General features: G+C 41.9%; 1 protein-coding gene across 1 annotated transcript; it reads right to left on the bottom strand.

Annotated features, from left to right (window-relative positions):
- Positions 1-3,702: 3,702 nt before the first annotated feature.
- On the bottom strand, positions 3,703-15,413 carry RAB18 (RAB18, member RAS oncogene family). The gene is made up of 7 exons (XM_033165144.1): positions 15,256-15,413; positions 12,217-12,272; positions 9,772-9,833; positions 7,950-8,022; positions 6,046-6,164; positions 5,898-5,964; positions 3,703-4,905 (listed from the first exon to the last, which is right to left on the bottom strand). The coding sequence occupies exons 1-7, from the start codon at positions 15,321-15,323 to the stop codon at positions 4,733-4,735; spliced, it is 618 nt and encodes a 205-aa protein (XP_033021035.1). The 5' UTR covers positions 15,324-15,413; the 3' UTR covers positions 3,703-4,732.
- Between the last annotated feature and the right edge of the window lie 145 nt (positions 15,414-15,558).

Here is a 15,558-nt window from a genome sequence, read left to right as displayed (position 1 = left end):
GGGGGGGGGGTGGAGAGAGAAAATGGACAGTAACCCCCCAAATGGTTGGTAAAGGGGGGAAAGCACACCCCTGCCAAGGACATTGGGGAAGGGCAAAAGGCTCCTTGGAAAGTTTTCCCTCACCAGCTTTACGGGCTGCCGTCTATCATTATCCCTATACATTCCTAGGGAGACTAGGTCTTGTTGGAATGCATTGGAGGGGAAAAATAAGGGCAGGTAAAGCTGCAACCCCAAATAGACTGGTGGGTTGAAGAAGCCGCTACTACCATCTTGGGGAAACAGGGCTCTTGATGGGGTGTAGGAATTGCCCACCAAACAGCTCTTCCCAAAAACAGATATGCAAAAAACAAACCCAACCTTTTCATGCTGTACTAAATGCTAGTTAAATTTTTTAAGGAGGGAAATTGCAAAATAACTGTAAATCAAAAGAGAAAAACCCAGTGCTCGTTACTTGTAAATATTATGCAATAGATTTGCATGATGCACCCATGCACCTTTGCCAAGATTGTGAGCGCCACGGTTAACAGCACTGTAGCTGGAGCCTCTGGTGGCTGGAGAGAGCTGGGCAGCTGAGCAGTTCCTGCTCTCATAACTTTTTCCTACTATTTCAACTTAGGCATGGAACCTTTCACCAACCATGCTAAACATTGCACTAATGCTAATTACTTACATGTGGCTGATAATGTATTTTTAGCAACCATTCTAATGTGGTTTCAACTATATAGTGTTGAAAAGACTATAATCTTGAGGGGAAGGGAAGTTGTTCAAATTAGGGGGGCAGGTTTTCCTGTCAGATGAAAGATAAAAATGGCACAAAATAAGTGGAAGTCCTCTTCAAATTAGAATTTAAAATAAATGTTTGTGTGTTTTTTTAAAAATCTAGTAATTCAACTCCACATCTGCCAGAGAAATTAGAGTTGCCTGTTTTCCTCTAAATGCATTTCCGTGTGGTGCCAAGTTATGTTTTCCCCTAATGTATTTTCATATCGATTGGTAGTTTCTGCTCCAACGGAACAGAGCAAGCTACAATAACTGTTGATGAATTATGAACTTTTGAACTCTGGCAACAAAACTAAAACTCAAAAAGCTTGAACATATTTATGTGACTGACTTGTAGGTCTCCATAGGCTCTCTCTCGGGAGAGCACAATGCTATATATCTCAGCATTTCCAATTTGTCTGCCTTAAAATGAGTCCTTTTTACACAGCACTTCAGGCCGCTGAGTTCCTACACAAAAAGAAAAAGGATTGTGGGATACTTTCTAGAGAACTCTCTGTATGGCAAGGCAACAACCAGCTGCTTGACAGCTTCTCATAAACTGAGCACACATCCTAGAAGATGCCTACAGAAAATGACTGTCCACCCAAAAAAGATTGCCCAGGTAACTATTGACTGGTCAGCTTGACATAAATACCAGGAAAGGCCCTAGAACAAATAAACGGTCAATCTGTGAGCACTGTGAGCATGCTATGATTACTTAGACTCAACATGGGTTTCTCAAAAATAAGCCATGTCAGATGAATCTTTTTTCTTTTCTTGTTGCAAGTAGGTAGCCATGTTGGTCTGCCATAGTCAAAAAAAATAAAAATAAAAAATCCTTAAGCACCTTAAGAGACCAACCAAGTTTGTTCTTGGTATGAGCTTTAGTGTATCTGAAGAAGTGTGCATGCACACAAAAGCTCATACTAAGAACAAACTTAGTTGATCTCTAAGGTGCTACTGGAAGGAATTTTTTATTTTGTTTTGACTATGGCAGACCAACACGGCTACCTACCTGTTTTCGACAAAGTCCCCTATGGTATTCTTGCAGAGAAGCTGGTAAAATGTGGCCTGGATGAGTTAACGGTTAGGTGGATTTGTAGCTGGTTGACTGACCAAACCCGAAGTGCTCACTAATGGTTCCTCATCATCCTGGAAAAAAGGGGGGCAAGTGGGGTGTCCCAGGGTTCTGTCTTGGGGCTGTTGTAGTTTAATGTCTTTATAAATGACTTGGATGGAGTTGAGGCAATGTCCATTAAATTTGCAAGTAACACCAAACTGGGAGGGGTAGCTAATACCACAAGACAGAATCTGACTTCAAGATGACCTTAACAGATTGGAGTACTAGGCCCAAACTAACATGAATTTCAATAGGGACACAAGTAAGATTCTGCACTTAAGACAGGAAGAACCAGCTGCGCAAATGGGGAACACCTGGCTTACCAATAGTACATGTGAAAAAGACTGAGGGATCTCAGTAAACCACAAGCTTAACATGAGTCAACAGCGTGGTGCTGCAGCAAAAAATAAAAACAAATAAATGCTATTATAGGCTACATCAAAAGTAGTGTCCCAATCAAGGGAAGCAATAGTACCACTCTATTCTGCCTTAGCAACACCTGGAGTACTGTGTCTGGTTCTGGGCACAATTTAGAAATATATTGAAAGGCTGGAATGTGTGAGAGGTGACAATATGATCTAGAGTCTGAAAACTAAGCCTTATGAGGAATGGTTGAGAGAACTGGATAAGTGCCAAAAGTGAACAACTTATGCAGCTGCTACTTGATCCAGTTTCATCAGCTGTAAAAGCCATTGCAGTAAGAGCAATACCAAAACATATCCACAAAGGGATAAGCTGTGTGAAACAAGCTGAAAATCTGTGACCAACTATTACTTGCCTAGCACTTGCTTCGATATGGAAAAGTCAACTTGTTTCTGCTCCATGCTGCCTTGGTAAAATGTGGAGATCAAAAAAAGTTTAACCCAAACAGAAAGCAAGTGGCTAGAGATTATCAAAGAAGAATTCTAAGTCCACATTAGGGCAATGCCCTAATTATTAAGCCAAGGAAAATGTCAAAATAAAATGGTATGCTCATATTGGTCAAGCCATTCATGACTGCATAAGGTAAATTTTAAGGTGGACTTTGGGAAAAGCTAGAAGAAATTCAAAATGAGGCACTTTTGGGTGCTTGCAAATTTCATGTTACAGCATGGCCTGCAAAGAAGATGTGCACTGACCACTCCTCTTATCTTTGCAAATACAGCAACCGGTTTAGTTAATCAGTAATCCATCCCAAGTGAAATGCAAAGGTTCCTTTGGTTATTGAAGAACAGGAATACCGAGAACAAGACACCACACAAAACGTAAGCACATATCCTATGATAAAAAGATGGCAGATGCTTCACAATCTTTATTCTGTAGTTAGGAACACACCTCTCTGCAATAATATTTTATTCTCTCCCATCTATTCAAGAGGCATTTTGCCATCTTTACACTGGGAAATAAGCAGTTCAGCAAATGTGCCATAAATTAAAATGGTGGCATACATCTGAAAACTGTTCATTTAGCCTAAGGAGTGTGAACCTTTACTTACAATGTTTGGCTATAGAACTTCAGAACTTTGATAAGTTTCCCAACGAGTGTAAAAAGTGTAAATTAAAGGTTTAAGTAAAATGTATTTAAAGTGACAACAGCTCATATACTTGGTGAAAGGCCAGGTGGTATGCAGCCCTTAAGAGGACAAAAAAGCAACATTATAAAGGTAATTCAGTTTACTGTATATATTTACATGAAATTGCACAGTAGCTCATACTGTGAAATATATCAGTACCCCACAGTATTTTAAGTCATTAGTGTTGTCTATTACAGGATCAATAGTCCAAGAGATCTTCAATTGTGTCTTACAAAATTCACCTGTACATGAGGAAGATGTTACAAAAAAGTGAATACAGTGAAAAAAATTTATTAGTCTATACAAGTTCTCTGAAATGAGCAATTCATTGGCTGTTTGTTACAGCAAATTCCAATGAAATAGCACATGCCTTACACATACACACCCAGAAGACAGAGCTTTTAAACATTATTTAAGCTTCGGAACCAACAGCCACAAGTTGAGCAGTCCTCTGGTTCAGACCATTCAAATTACATATGAGCAACAGTTTTGAGTTACTGAAATTAAGTTACATTGCTAACATTTAGAAACAAGCATTCAAAGCTTGGCAAAGTGATTCACAATGAGACTCCATTAAGCCTGTAACCTAAATAAAAAATTCTCCTGCAGGTCCATAGCACACTACATCATAAATGCCATGGTGCAAGAGTGCCACACACACACACATTCAGGATTTAGAAAAAAAATCCAATTAGACAATCATAGTATTCACTGAAGTGACAAAATTTAAAATCTCTTCTCACCCCCCCCCCCCCGCCAAAAGTAATTTGCACCTCTTTCAAGATCACAGATTTTAGCTGAGATTAGTTACAAGCTAGAAAAAGTGTTGCTTAAAGCTAAAAAGGGATTGAATATCCATGCTGTTAAACTGGTAAGAAAAGGCCTTTGCCAATAAAATTGTGCAAATTTTACATGTATCGACGTGTACCATTTGAGATTTGTGTGCCTCAAACAGTGCCATAGTTGAGTTAAAGACCCGAGTTAAACAGAATGAAGCCAACATGTGTTTGAAATATTTCCCCTAAGTAATTCCATGATAATTATGAAATTTGAGTGTCTTTGTTCCTGCAACAAGTTCTTACGCTACATATAAAAAGAACCTATAAGTTTCATATTAGGCATGCTAACCATAACACTTCTCAACTGGAAAAGCTGCAGAGCACATTTTCCTAGAAAAATGTTCACTGCCGTGATACACAAATATGTGCAAACCGCAAGGTCCCTAAAATAGCAGATGTAAGTTTATGTACAGAGGACACCACTATCCATTTAAATACACCAAATAACAAGTCTTCCGGAGTTTATAACACAGAACAGTAGCCACCACAGCCACCTCGAGAGCCCTCTTCATTGTTTGACAACTTTACACCTCTGTTTTGGCTCTCACTTTCCCACAGTCCTGGAGTCTGTATGATTTTCTCAACAAGCTCCTCAAAGGCACACTGTACACCATCACATGTTTTTGCACTTGCCTCTGCAGGGGGGGAAGAAGAGATGAAATGTCAGACATGTGTCACTGTATGTTGTCCCAACTTCCTCTTCCATGGGTGTACCATTATCAGACAGCACCATGGCTCTGCCATTTGCACACCAATATAGGTGCAAAATTCTTGAAGACTTAGCTTAGTGAAACTGATAGTTTGGCAAAGGCTTTTGCATCACAACAAGTAAAGAATATTCTTTGAGTCTCACATCCCCGAGATTTGTGTTTCGTGAAGATTTCATCAAACGGTGCACACGAGAACACTGTGTCAAGCTGCAAGTGAACAAACATGGTCTCAGGCCTTCTCAGGGAGAAACAAATTGCTCACTGATGTCATGTCAGAAGAAAGGAGGGTGTCAGTGTCTGAAGGAGACGGCAATAGCAGCAATACCTGTTCTGCTGAAAAGCACACTGAAACCCCCCAAAGGAGCTACTGGCAGCACCTGGCACCTTCCTCTTTGAAACTGCATCCTCAGGGAAGAGGGATGCAGAGAGAGAAGCAGATTTATGTTTACCTCTCTTAGGAAAAAAAAAAGGGGGCTGGGCATGAAAAGGAAGACTCTTGAAATCAAGCTAGAAGGTAATGTAACAGTATTTCAATCAAGGCAACCGCGACAGTTTCACTAACTTTGCCCATTAATGGAACCCACGAGAGATTCCTCTGCGCTGTTCATGGGGGGGGGGGGAGGACGGCAACAGAGCCTGATGAATGGTACTCATGCATTCCAAATAAGAACCAATGTGACAACAGCTGTACAGCTGTTATATTTCATGGTCTACATAAAGTAACAATGCAGTGGCATATACTTATCAAATTTAGTTCCACAGCTTTACTTAGTTTACATTAATCCTGCTTTTGTAAAATATGGCTTTATCCTCCAAAACATGCACCACCACAACCCCAGCCATTATATCTTGTTGTACAACAGCTGCAGCTAAACAGAACATTCCACCACACTTTGCATTCCATTTTAAGGACTTACCTATGAACAACATGGAATGTTTTCGGGCAAACTTGAGACCCTCATTTCTGTCAACTTCTCTGTTTTCCTACAACAAGCAGAACTGTCAGACACTTATAAAAATAAGCTTATGACTCACAGGGAAAAAATGTATTTCAGGGCTACTCACCTTATCGATTTTGTTTCCTACTAACATTTTAACTATATCATTTCTCGTGCAGTATGTTTCTAATTCAGTTAGCCAGTTGTCTAGTTTAGCAAAAGTGTCTCTTCTTGTGACATCATAAACTGAAATCAAGAATTAATAGCAGTCAGTGATGCCTGTATTTCAAGGTTAAGAACAGAACAAACATTTCACCTTCAAATTTATAACCCCTTCTCTTGCCAAATTAGTTGCAGCACTGCAAGACTCACTCACCTACCCACCCCACCATAGCACTGAGAAAGGGCTCTGGAGAATGCCTGATCTGCTAGTAGGACGAATCCTCCACCCATCCCATGTCACTTAAGGGATGGGGCTTGCCTAATGAGATGGCCAGCCTTGAATTTAGTTATGACAACAAAGTTTAGAAACTAGACAGAGCCATGATACCAGTAAATGACTTACTGAACTGTGGCTCTTCCCTTATTACCTCTGAGTCTTCTTCTGCAATCAGCCACTGTAATCCTTCCTACTGACTTTCAGCTGTCACTTGAATACCTTTTTATGCCAACAGGCTTATGCAGTTATTCAAACTTTTTTTTATTGCCCAGTCTTCTCAATGATTATTTTCTATTGTTTTATAGTATTTTATTGTATATGTTGTTGTACAACAGCTTGGCATTTTATATGAATTTGTTGTATATAAATATTTTTATGAACAACAATAAACAATAGAACCAGAAGTTCATTTTGCAAGGTTGAGACTCCTTTGAATTGCCAGCTGTTGACTGATCAAAGCTAAGTAGCTGCTGACAACTACACATCTGCTTAATCTCTTATAAGGGAGTCAGCCCAGGTAATGTCTTTAGACAAGGAAGTCTGACTGAATGGCTCAGGCCTCCAATCCAGGTAGTTCTCACTGAGAACCTAACTACATTATTCCTCATTGAAACGCCAACACAATTGCAATATTGTTTACAAAAGGTTTCAGTAGCTGTAAGTTCATGAAGTTTTGGTAGACTAGGGACGCACAGAAGATCTCTCTCTGTGATTTGAGGTTTATTGGCAAAAAAAACACCCCCAAAAAACCCAAATTCCTCCTCCTCTAAATTATGTTGATTGAGGGGAGTGGATTTTGTGTGGACGGGCTGCAAGCTCCATTGAGTTCTGGTACTCAACACAATTTCATGGGCTCAGAATTGTTTAATTATAGACATGTCGTCTTCTGAATCTGGCTCCAGTTGGTGGATCTCAGGGTACTATTAAAACACAATGCTTGAAGTCTGCTCACCCCTGGGGTAGATAATAAAGCGAAGATGGAGGAACCTATTAAAATGTACTACTACAGCAAGTTGGAGATGGTTCCCAAGCAAGCACCTCAAGGATTACCTGGAGGAATGTTCCTTCATTTTCCATGAAAGAGCTAACTCTGGCCAGAAATGCACTGTAGCTTCCCTTTCTCCCCTCTCTTATTAAGTGAAGGAGATGCCTGTGTCATCAGATTGAGCAGATAGCAGTTAGAGGATGTGTAACCGGTAGCCTGTCAGTCATGTGCCTGCTCAAAATTCCTTCCACACTTGCTTTACATGAGAGCACACACAGGGAGCAATTCAAGAACCTGTATCTTGTCACTTGGGAGAAAAGCAGCTGGGGAGGGGAACTGGAGCACAGTGGCTGGGGGAAAACACCCTGCACTCAATCTGGGAGGGAAAACACCTGCAGCTTCTTCATAAAGCCTGCAGACAGGGAAGGAAGAGAAACAGAAAGATCTACCTATAGAACTCCACCCTCCAGCAATTCCCACAGTTCTTATTTCTAACTTGCCACCCATTTGACTGTGTAATGGTAAAATTAGAGCCAGCCCAAGAGTTTCAGTATCATGCCCTATACCAGAAAATGAACAGATAAGCAGTAACCAGCTGCAGGCTTACCTAATATAACACCCTGTGCTCCTCTGTAATAGCTGGGTGTTAACGTTCTGAACCGTTCCTGACCTGCAGTGTCCTAAAAAATTCAGACAATTTTCAGAACTGATTTGACATAGTTAAACAGATTTTTCCTGCAACTCCCACAAAAGGCAGCATGCATCCTAATATTTTGTATTTTCACCTAGAAAGAACTTTCTGATTTGCATCTTCAATACTGCAAACCTTTTCATGCCAAAGCTTAACAGGATACACTTCCTGGATTCTACAAAGGTATCATGTGCAGAGTACATCAGGTCTTTAATATGTATGGCAATAGACATACAATTCTATTTGCCCATTACAAACAAATATGCACAAAGTTCCTCCTTCCATGTGCTATAGACCTTCTCTAGCCATTTCTTCTTCTAAAGCACGGTTTCCCAAGGTGGTCAACAGTGATCCTCCTGAGGGCAGTAGAACTGTGCAGAGGGCAAATAAAGACTAAAGAATTGAAAGGGGGTAAAAAAGGGCCTGGGGTGGAAAAGAATTTTATGAGGCATAGTACATTTTTTTTTTTAATATGAGCCTCAGGAACAAAGGGCAGGAGCATGTACACTGTGCACTTCCCTTGCCAATAAGGAACCTCTGTTGCTGGTATTTCCAACATCATGCATGGCTGAAGCTGGGTTCAGCCATGTTTGTGCTCTTCTGAACAAATAAACAGGCTGAATGTCAAACAATGCTGTGACTTAAGGCTCAAATCCACAAACTTACAGCCCAATATTCAAAAGCCCAATCATCTCATTAGAGAAAATAAAAAGAATGGTATTGTTTCACTACTTTTAACTTCCTTATTTTACTTCTAAGAGTCACAATGATTGAAATAATGATTAATAAATAATTGATTAATACATGTTGATTATATACTAATATTTAATTTATTTCATATACATTTCTTAGAATTTGAGTTGGGTTTAGATGTACCTTGGTCCTGCAGCTGGTAAGTAGGTTTGAACTCCCCATGATTCAGCTGATTGATGGGGAGTTCAAAGCTGCTTGATTTGGGCATGTGAGCTAGTTCCCCCCATGGCAGGGCTAATCAATGTCTCTTTTCAACATTGTGATATATCACCAGCTAAACATTGTGATATCCCGATACACCACGATGTCTGAAATAAGGATGTAACTATTTGGAGGCGATGTGGCAATTGTCTGGGCAACTGCTACTACTTAGGCTTCTAAAACTGATACATTTTCACTTAAAAGGTAAAGGTACCCCTGACAGTTAGGTCCAGTCGTGGACGACTCTGGGGTTGCAGCACTCATCTCGCTTTACTGGCCAAGGGAGCCGGCGTACAGCTTCTGGGTCATGTGGCCAGCATGACTAAGCTGCTTCTGGCAAACCAGAGCAGCACACGGAAACACCGTTTACCTTCCCGCCAGAGCAGTACCTATTTGTCTACTTGCACTTTGACGTGCTTTTGAACTGCTAGGTTGGCAGGAGCAGGGACCGAACAACAGGAGTTCACCCCGTCGTGAGGATTTGAACCGCCAACCTTCTGATCAGCAAGCCCACAACAATTTTTTTAATTGAACTGTAGCCTACTGACCAGTTGCTCAGCACAAAAGGTACACTGTTTCTTGCCAGGACTGGCTTTGATAACACTGGAAAAAGTCTTCAGGTATCAATATTGTTTTGCTGTAAGCCACTTTGGCAACAGCCCATTGTGGAAAAGCAACATATGAGTAACATCAATTAATCAGTCAATCAATCAATCAATCAATCAATCCATCAATCCATACATCATTCAATAATGCAAGGTTTACATGCGTTATTAGGACTTACCCAGATTGCTAGTTTAGCCTTGTTTCCATCAACAGATATTGTTTTCACTTTGAAGTCAACACCTACAAGAGAAGAATACTTAATGGTCTCTCCAGAAAAGGACAGAAGTTAAAACAGAAAACATTTCAGATATTTTGGGCTACCACTCTCATCAGCCCCAGCTAATATTCAGGGATGATAGGAATCATACTAATTCTGGCTCTTTCTGAATCACTATTCTATCTGCACCTAATATTCTAGCACAATAATTTGGAGATAAATATTCTGTGTGTTTATGACTTGTTATGCTTTCAGATGAACTGCAAGACTGCAACATGTGGCAAGTTATAGGTGAAAAAAGAAGCAAGTTTTAATTAGCTGTAAGTTTTGCTATTAAATGTAACTCAAAAGCTAACCAACACAAAGAACATTAGATGTTGAAGGCAAATTACTGCAGAGAACCAAGCGACCCATTTTACACAAGGTCAAAACTTCTATATAAACATCAATTTCACATAGGAAAACTGAATCTCGCGTATAATTTGTCACATGCAACACAGTCAAGAAAGCAGGTGTACATTTTCATGAACCCTACATCATATAAAACTGGTTCCAATACCGAAGTAACCTTTGTGTAACAAATGCTGTAATTAGCTGCCCAAAAAAATGTATCTATGGTGACTTCCATAATAAACTACCCATCTCTGCACTGCTTGGCTAGCAGAAGTCATTCACAGAACAGAGGCAGCAGAAGAATGATAGATATACCTCTGTTCATTTTGCTATTTGTTTTGATAAAAATGTAGGAGGGCCCATAATGTCAACACACAACTCAAGGAAGGGACAATCAGCTTCAGCAGCATCTAATAATGATAATGGTGGTGGTAATAATTTTATTATTTGTACTCTGCCCATCTGACTAGTTTGCCCCAGCCACTCTGGAAGGCTTCCAGTAGATAAAACCACAAACATTAAAACTTCCCTGTACAGGGCTGCCTTCAAAAAGTTGTATATTTTTTCTCCCTGATATCTGATGGGAGGGTGCTCTACAGGGCAAGTGCCACTACTAAGAAGGACCTCTGCTGGTTCCCTCTAACCTCACTTCTCACAATGAGGGAACTGCCAGAAGGCTGGATCTAAGTGTCTGGGCTGAACAATGGGGATGGAGATACTCTTTCAGGTATATAGGGCCAATGCCATTTAGGGCTTTAAAGGTCAGCACCAACACTTTTAATTGTGCTCTGGGAGCCAATGTAGATCCTTTAGGATCAGTGTTCTATGGTTATATTGTCTTGTAGTCAAGACAAACATCCAGAATGAATGAGGAAGGTTTGTGCCTGCTCTGCAACCAAATGCATGTACTCAATAGCTCTTTTTCACAAAGAGGTTCACTTCTGGAGTAAACAAAAGTCCCCTGTAGACAAATGTAAGCTCTCTACTTGTTTACATGTGATTTTCATTAAATCTGAATCTGCTATTTCTCATCAAAATCTTATGTGGCAGCTGTGGCAACTCTTGCTGATCATGACAAATTCCACCAGCGTCATATTTCTCCCTTACAGAATCCTCTCCAACAGCCCCGCCTTGTAAACTTTAAATACTATAGTTCCATGCTTTATCCTTTGATCTATTTGACCTCATCACTGCTGAACTATGCAGGCCGCACAATTCAAAGCTATTAACATCTTCTCCCAAACAAACCAAAATGCTAAATATAGCCATGATCTTTGTACAGTCTTACCAACATATGCAGAATACATGAACATAAAAAACAGACCATTACATTGATTGTGTAGAAACACCCACTTTAAAATGCTAAATGCTTGAAGGACAGTATCAATTCTGACAAGGAGAAGGATTAAGAAGTTCAACTCCTCCTGAAAAGTTTTTAAAACAAGTTGCAGATAGCAAAGCATGTGCTTTTACTATTTGTGGGCTTCCAAACCAAGTAGTGTCTCCACTTGACATACTTCAAAATCAGACTTAACTATGAAGTGTTTCAGCTTTTCCTTATTAGGGATCAACTTTCTCCATTGCAGTGTCTCCACTTTTAGCAGCATTACCATCAAATACTGTATATACTCTAGTATAAGCCAACTTTTTCAGCACATTTTTATGCTGAAAAGCCCCCCCCCCCAGCTTATACTCGAGTGAGGGTCCCACTTAGCTGTTTGTTGCTGCTGCTGCTGCTGCCAAGCGCGGCTCCTGTGCCTGCCCTTGCGAGCAGCAGAAGCTGTTGTCGGCAGCGGAGGAGGAATGAGCAGCCCGAAAGCAGCCCTTGAAATTTTGAAATTTACCAATAGCTGCTGCATTTCCCAACCTAGGCTTATACTCAAGTCATTAAGTTTTCACAGTGTTTTTTTGTTTGTTAAATTAGGTGCCTTGGCTTATATTCGGGTCAGCTTATACTCGAGTATATACGGTAGGCTAAATTTGATCTAAATAACAGAGGCATCACAAACTTACCAATTGTTGCTGCAAGTTCTGGATCAAATGTATCATCAGTAAACCGTAACAGAAGGCTGCACAAAGGAGAAGGGCATTCGATGGAGAAAAGAGAGGAGAAAATGAGCATTGCCATAATTATATTTCAGAGATATAACTATTCAACCAGAGACATTTGTAACAGATCTTAGATTTGCGTTGCCAAGTAACATGATTGTAACAGAAGATTCACCCTCTCCCCTACCAGATTTCATTTAAGACAGTCAACTCTCCCTCCTCCAGAAAATAAGCTTATCCTCTTTCAACATCGCCCAATTGCCTTCTCAATCCGGCCCACGGGCGGTCCAGAAATCAGCGTGTTTTTATATGAGTAGAATGTGTCCCTTTAGTTAAAATGCATCTCTGGGTTATTTGTGGGGCATAGGAATTCGTTCATTTCCCCCCAGAAAATATAGTCTGGCCCACCACATGGTCTGAGGGACGGTGGACCAGCCCGCGGCTGAAAAAGGTTGTTGACCCCTGGTCTAGTTCTTCCCCTGCCCACCCCCCTAATATTCTTAAGAGGGTCTCTTCTGCAGTCTTTAGAAAGTAGCTGGAAGTGGGGAGGCAGAAAAGGGTCCTCCTTTCCTTCCACTTTGCAGTTTTAATCTAAAATCTTGGGCGCAGTACTATACCCAGAGCTCGGAAACAGCTTGAACCAATGAAATCCACTGTCACAAGAGGCACCTAGATGCACCTAGAACAACAGGAGTTTTGAACACTGGTGACAAGGTTACACCTACAAGCCTACTGAAATTCTACTTAAACATGAAACTATTTTACACTGCTGATGGAAAATGCCCAGGGTCCAACAGCAGCAGAATTCAGGTCTCTGGAAGGTATCACTCTTTCTAAATAACTAGAGTATCAAGTTCTCTCACCAAGAACAGTTCACTCAAGAGCATGTATCTGACACTGGACTGTGTGCATAAAAATGCACCACTCTTCCCTCTCCTCCTCCCCTGCCAGTCCTTCATCTGCAGTCCTACTGGAAACCAAAGGTCTGAGAAAGCATCTCAACTGTATAGCTAACACAGCATCAAACTACCGGTACTTTCCAAAGTGCAAGAATTCCAGAGGCTTAATTGTTAGTTTGGAACCAAAAAAACAAGTTGATAGCTTTCCTTACAGTGGATTACAGGTAAGAAGCCTGCTGTAATAATGTGAAGCTTTCTAAGGTCACATACTTGGAGATGACCTAATCCAGAAGAAATCTAAAGTCTTGGCTGCCAGCACTGAGTCCTTGCAACATCTTACAGAGTCATGTACAAGGGGGTGGGGCACTGACTCTGCACTTTATACACACATCCTCCACAAATTTGTTAGCCTCTTCAATTTTGTAAATTCAAAATAGCAGACTTGGTTACTTAAGATATTGGTGTAACATATACAAGAACACTTGCTTCAAATAACGTGAAGCATTATTGATGGTGCTGCCATGGAGTCAAACACCACACTGATGGGTAGAAACAAATGTCTGTCATTTATATAGACAAGATATATGTGAAATAAAGTTATGAAAGTGGTTTTAAGGTCATGAATTAGTCTTTCAATATAGGCTGTTTCTTCTGCATACTTTCCTTTGTATCCTAAAGGATGTCCAAATAGTGTACGAGTTCACATGATGAATAAATTGATGATCAATTTATGACACAGACACAGCACAACAGGCTGTACTTCACAACCCAGCAATAATAGGAAAGGGATTATGTGGAATCTAGCTAGTAATTGTGAGAGAGACATTGTAGACAAGGCAAAGGTTATTGTGATTGAGAAATGAGGAGCCCAGATATGCACAGAAGCTCAGCAAGACACAGATAGACAAAGGAGGCCCTTTAGAACAAGGGGTTAGAATATTTATTTATTTATGACAGCAAACACCACTAGGGAGGGAATGCAGATCCTTAAACGACTTCATATCTAGGTACTTGGAGTATCTCTCTAAAAGTGGGACTCACGAGGAGAGCCTGCTTGACAGACTTTAGTCTGTTCTCCACAAACATCTGCTGTCCCAATTTCAGTTGCTGTGCATTATGTGGAAACATGGGAAGGGCCTTATACTCCATGGTAAAACGCCCTTTCACCTGCCTGCCACCAACTCTAAACTGATTCCAGAAGCAGGTCAAGTCCTAGTTATATTCCCTCAGGCATTTATTGCCTAACACTGCAGTTTGTTTATTTTAAGGGTAGCATCTACTTATCGTTTTGTGCCAATTTGAGTTATTGTTTTATAAAGGAGCTACATTTCACACCAAGGCCAAACAGCACCGGGTAGGGCTATAAACATTTTAAGGAGAGAGGAAAAAGACCATTTGAATGCTGATTTCTCCAATGTAAGCCCAGGTTACCAACTCTTACTTCGAGGTGTGATCCTACACGTTGGCTCCTCACCTAGCAAGCCTGACAGTGCCCTACTCTCCCCAGAGACGTTGCAAAGGCAAAGTTCAGAGAAGGGGCGAAGAAACCTTCGCGTGGTTGCCCGAGAACCAGATGCAATGTCTGCGAGGTAAGGGGCTGAGCCCCGGGATTATGTTTCCAGAACCAAACGGCTTCGATAATCAAGCAACAGTCCGGCATATGGAGGAAATTGAGCCTCTGTGCATATGCAGAAGGCGTCGCCCTGATCTGCGGAGACAACAAGCCAGAGGGAGAGCTTTGGCCGCAGCCAAGGGAAGGGGCGCCCACAGGGACGAATGTCCCAAGTCAGGGGGTGTGGCGTCCAGTCCAGCTTGAGCCCCGACACCTGCCCCTCCCTCTTCCTCAGGAGTTAAGGCCTAAATCCGGCCAAGGCTTCCTCGGGAGTAAACCTCATCCAAGTCCATAGGCAACAGCCCCTAATAAGCATGGGGGGGGGCAGTTGCAGTAGGAGGGGTGGTCTTGGCCGGTGACGAGAGGAGCGGAAACGCCCTCAGTCCTGAGGGGGGCTACGGGGGGGGGCGTCTGCCAGGCAAGGCCTACTCGGGGTGGGGCGAGGGAGGAAAGGCGAGGCCACAGCCGAGGCCCGGCCGGCAGCAGCCTCACCTAGACTTGCCGACGCCGCTCTCTCCGATGATAAGGATCTTCAGCGTGGTCAAAATATCCTCGTCCATCCCGACAACCGGAGGCCTCTGGCCCGACCGACCCAGCTCCTCGGTCCCTGCTACGCAGACTGCCACGTCTTCTGCGCATGCGCTCACCCCACCCCCTCCGACTCGCCCTTATCCGCCTTCCCGAGGCGCCGCCTTTGTGCGCTTGCGCGCGGAAAGGGGCCTTCCGCATCCCAGCTCTTAGCTCCGCCCCTCCGCAGGTGGTGGTGCGCCGCGCGAGCCGGTCGGCTCCTGGGGC

This window comes from Lacerta agilis, chromosome 12 (genome assembly GCF_009819535.1).
Source record: "Lacerta agilis isolate rLacAgi1 chromosome 12, rLacAgi1.pri, whole genome shotgun sequence".
Lineage (NCBI taxonomy): Eukaryota > Metazoa > Chordata > Lepidosauria > Squamata > Lacertidae > Lacerta > Lacerta agilis.
The sequence above is the reverse complement of the archived record's forward strand: the minus strand, read 5'-3'. Positions and strand labels throughout refer to the sequence as shown.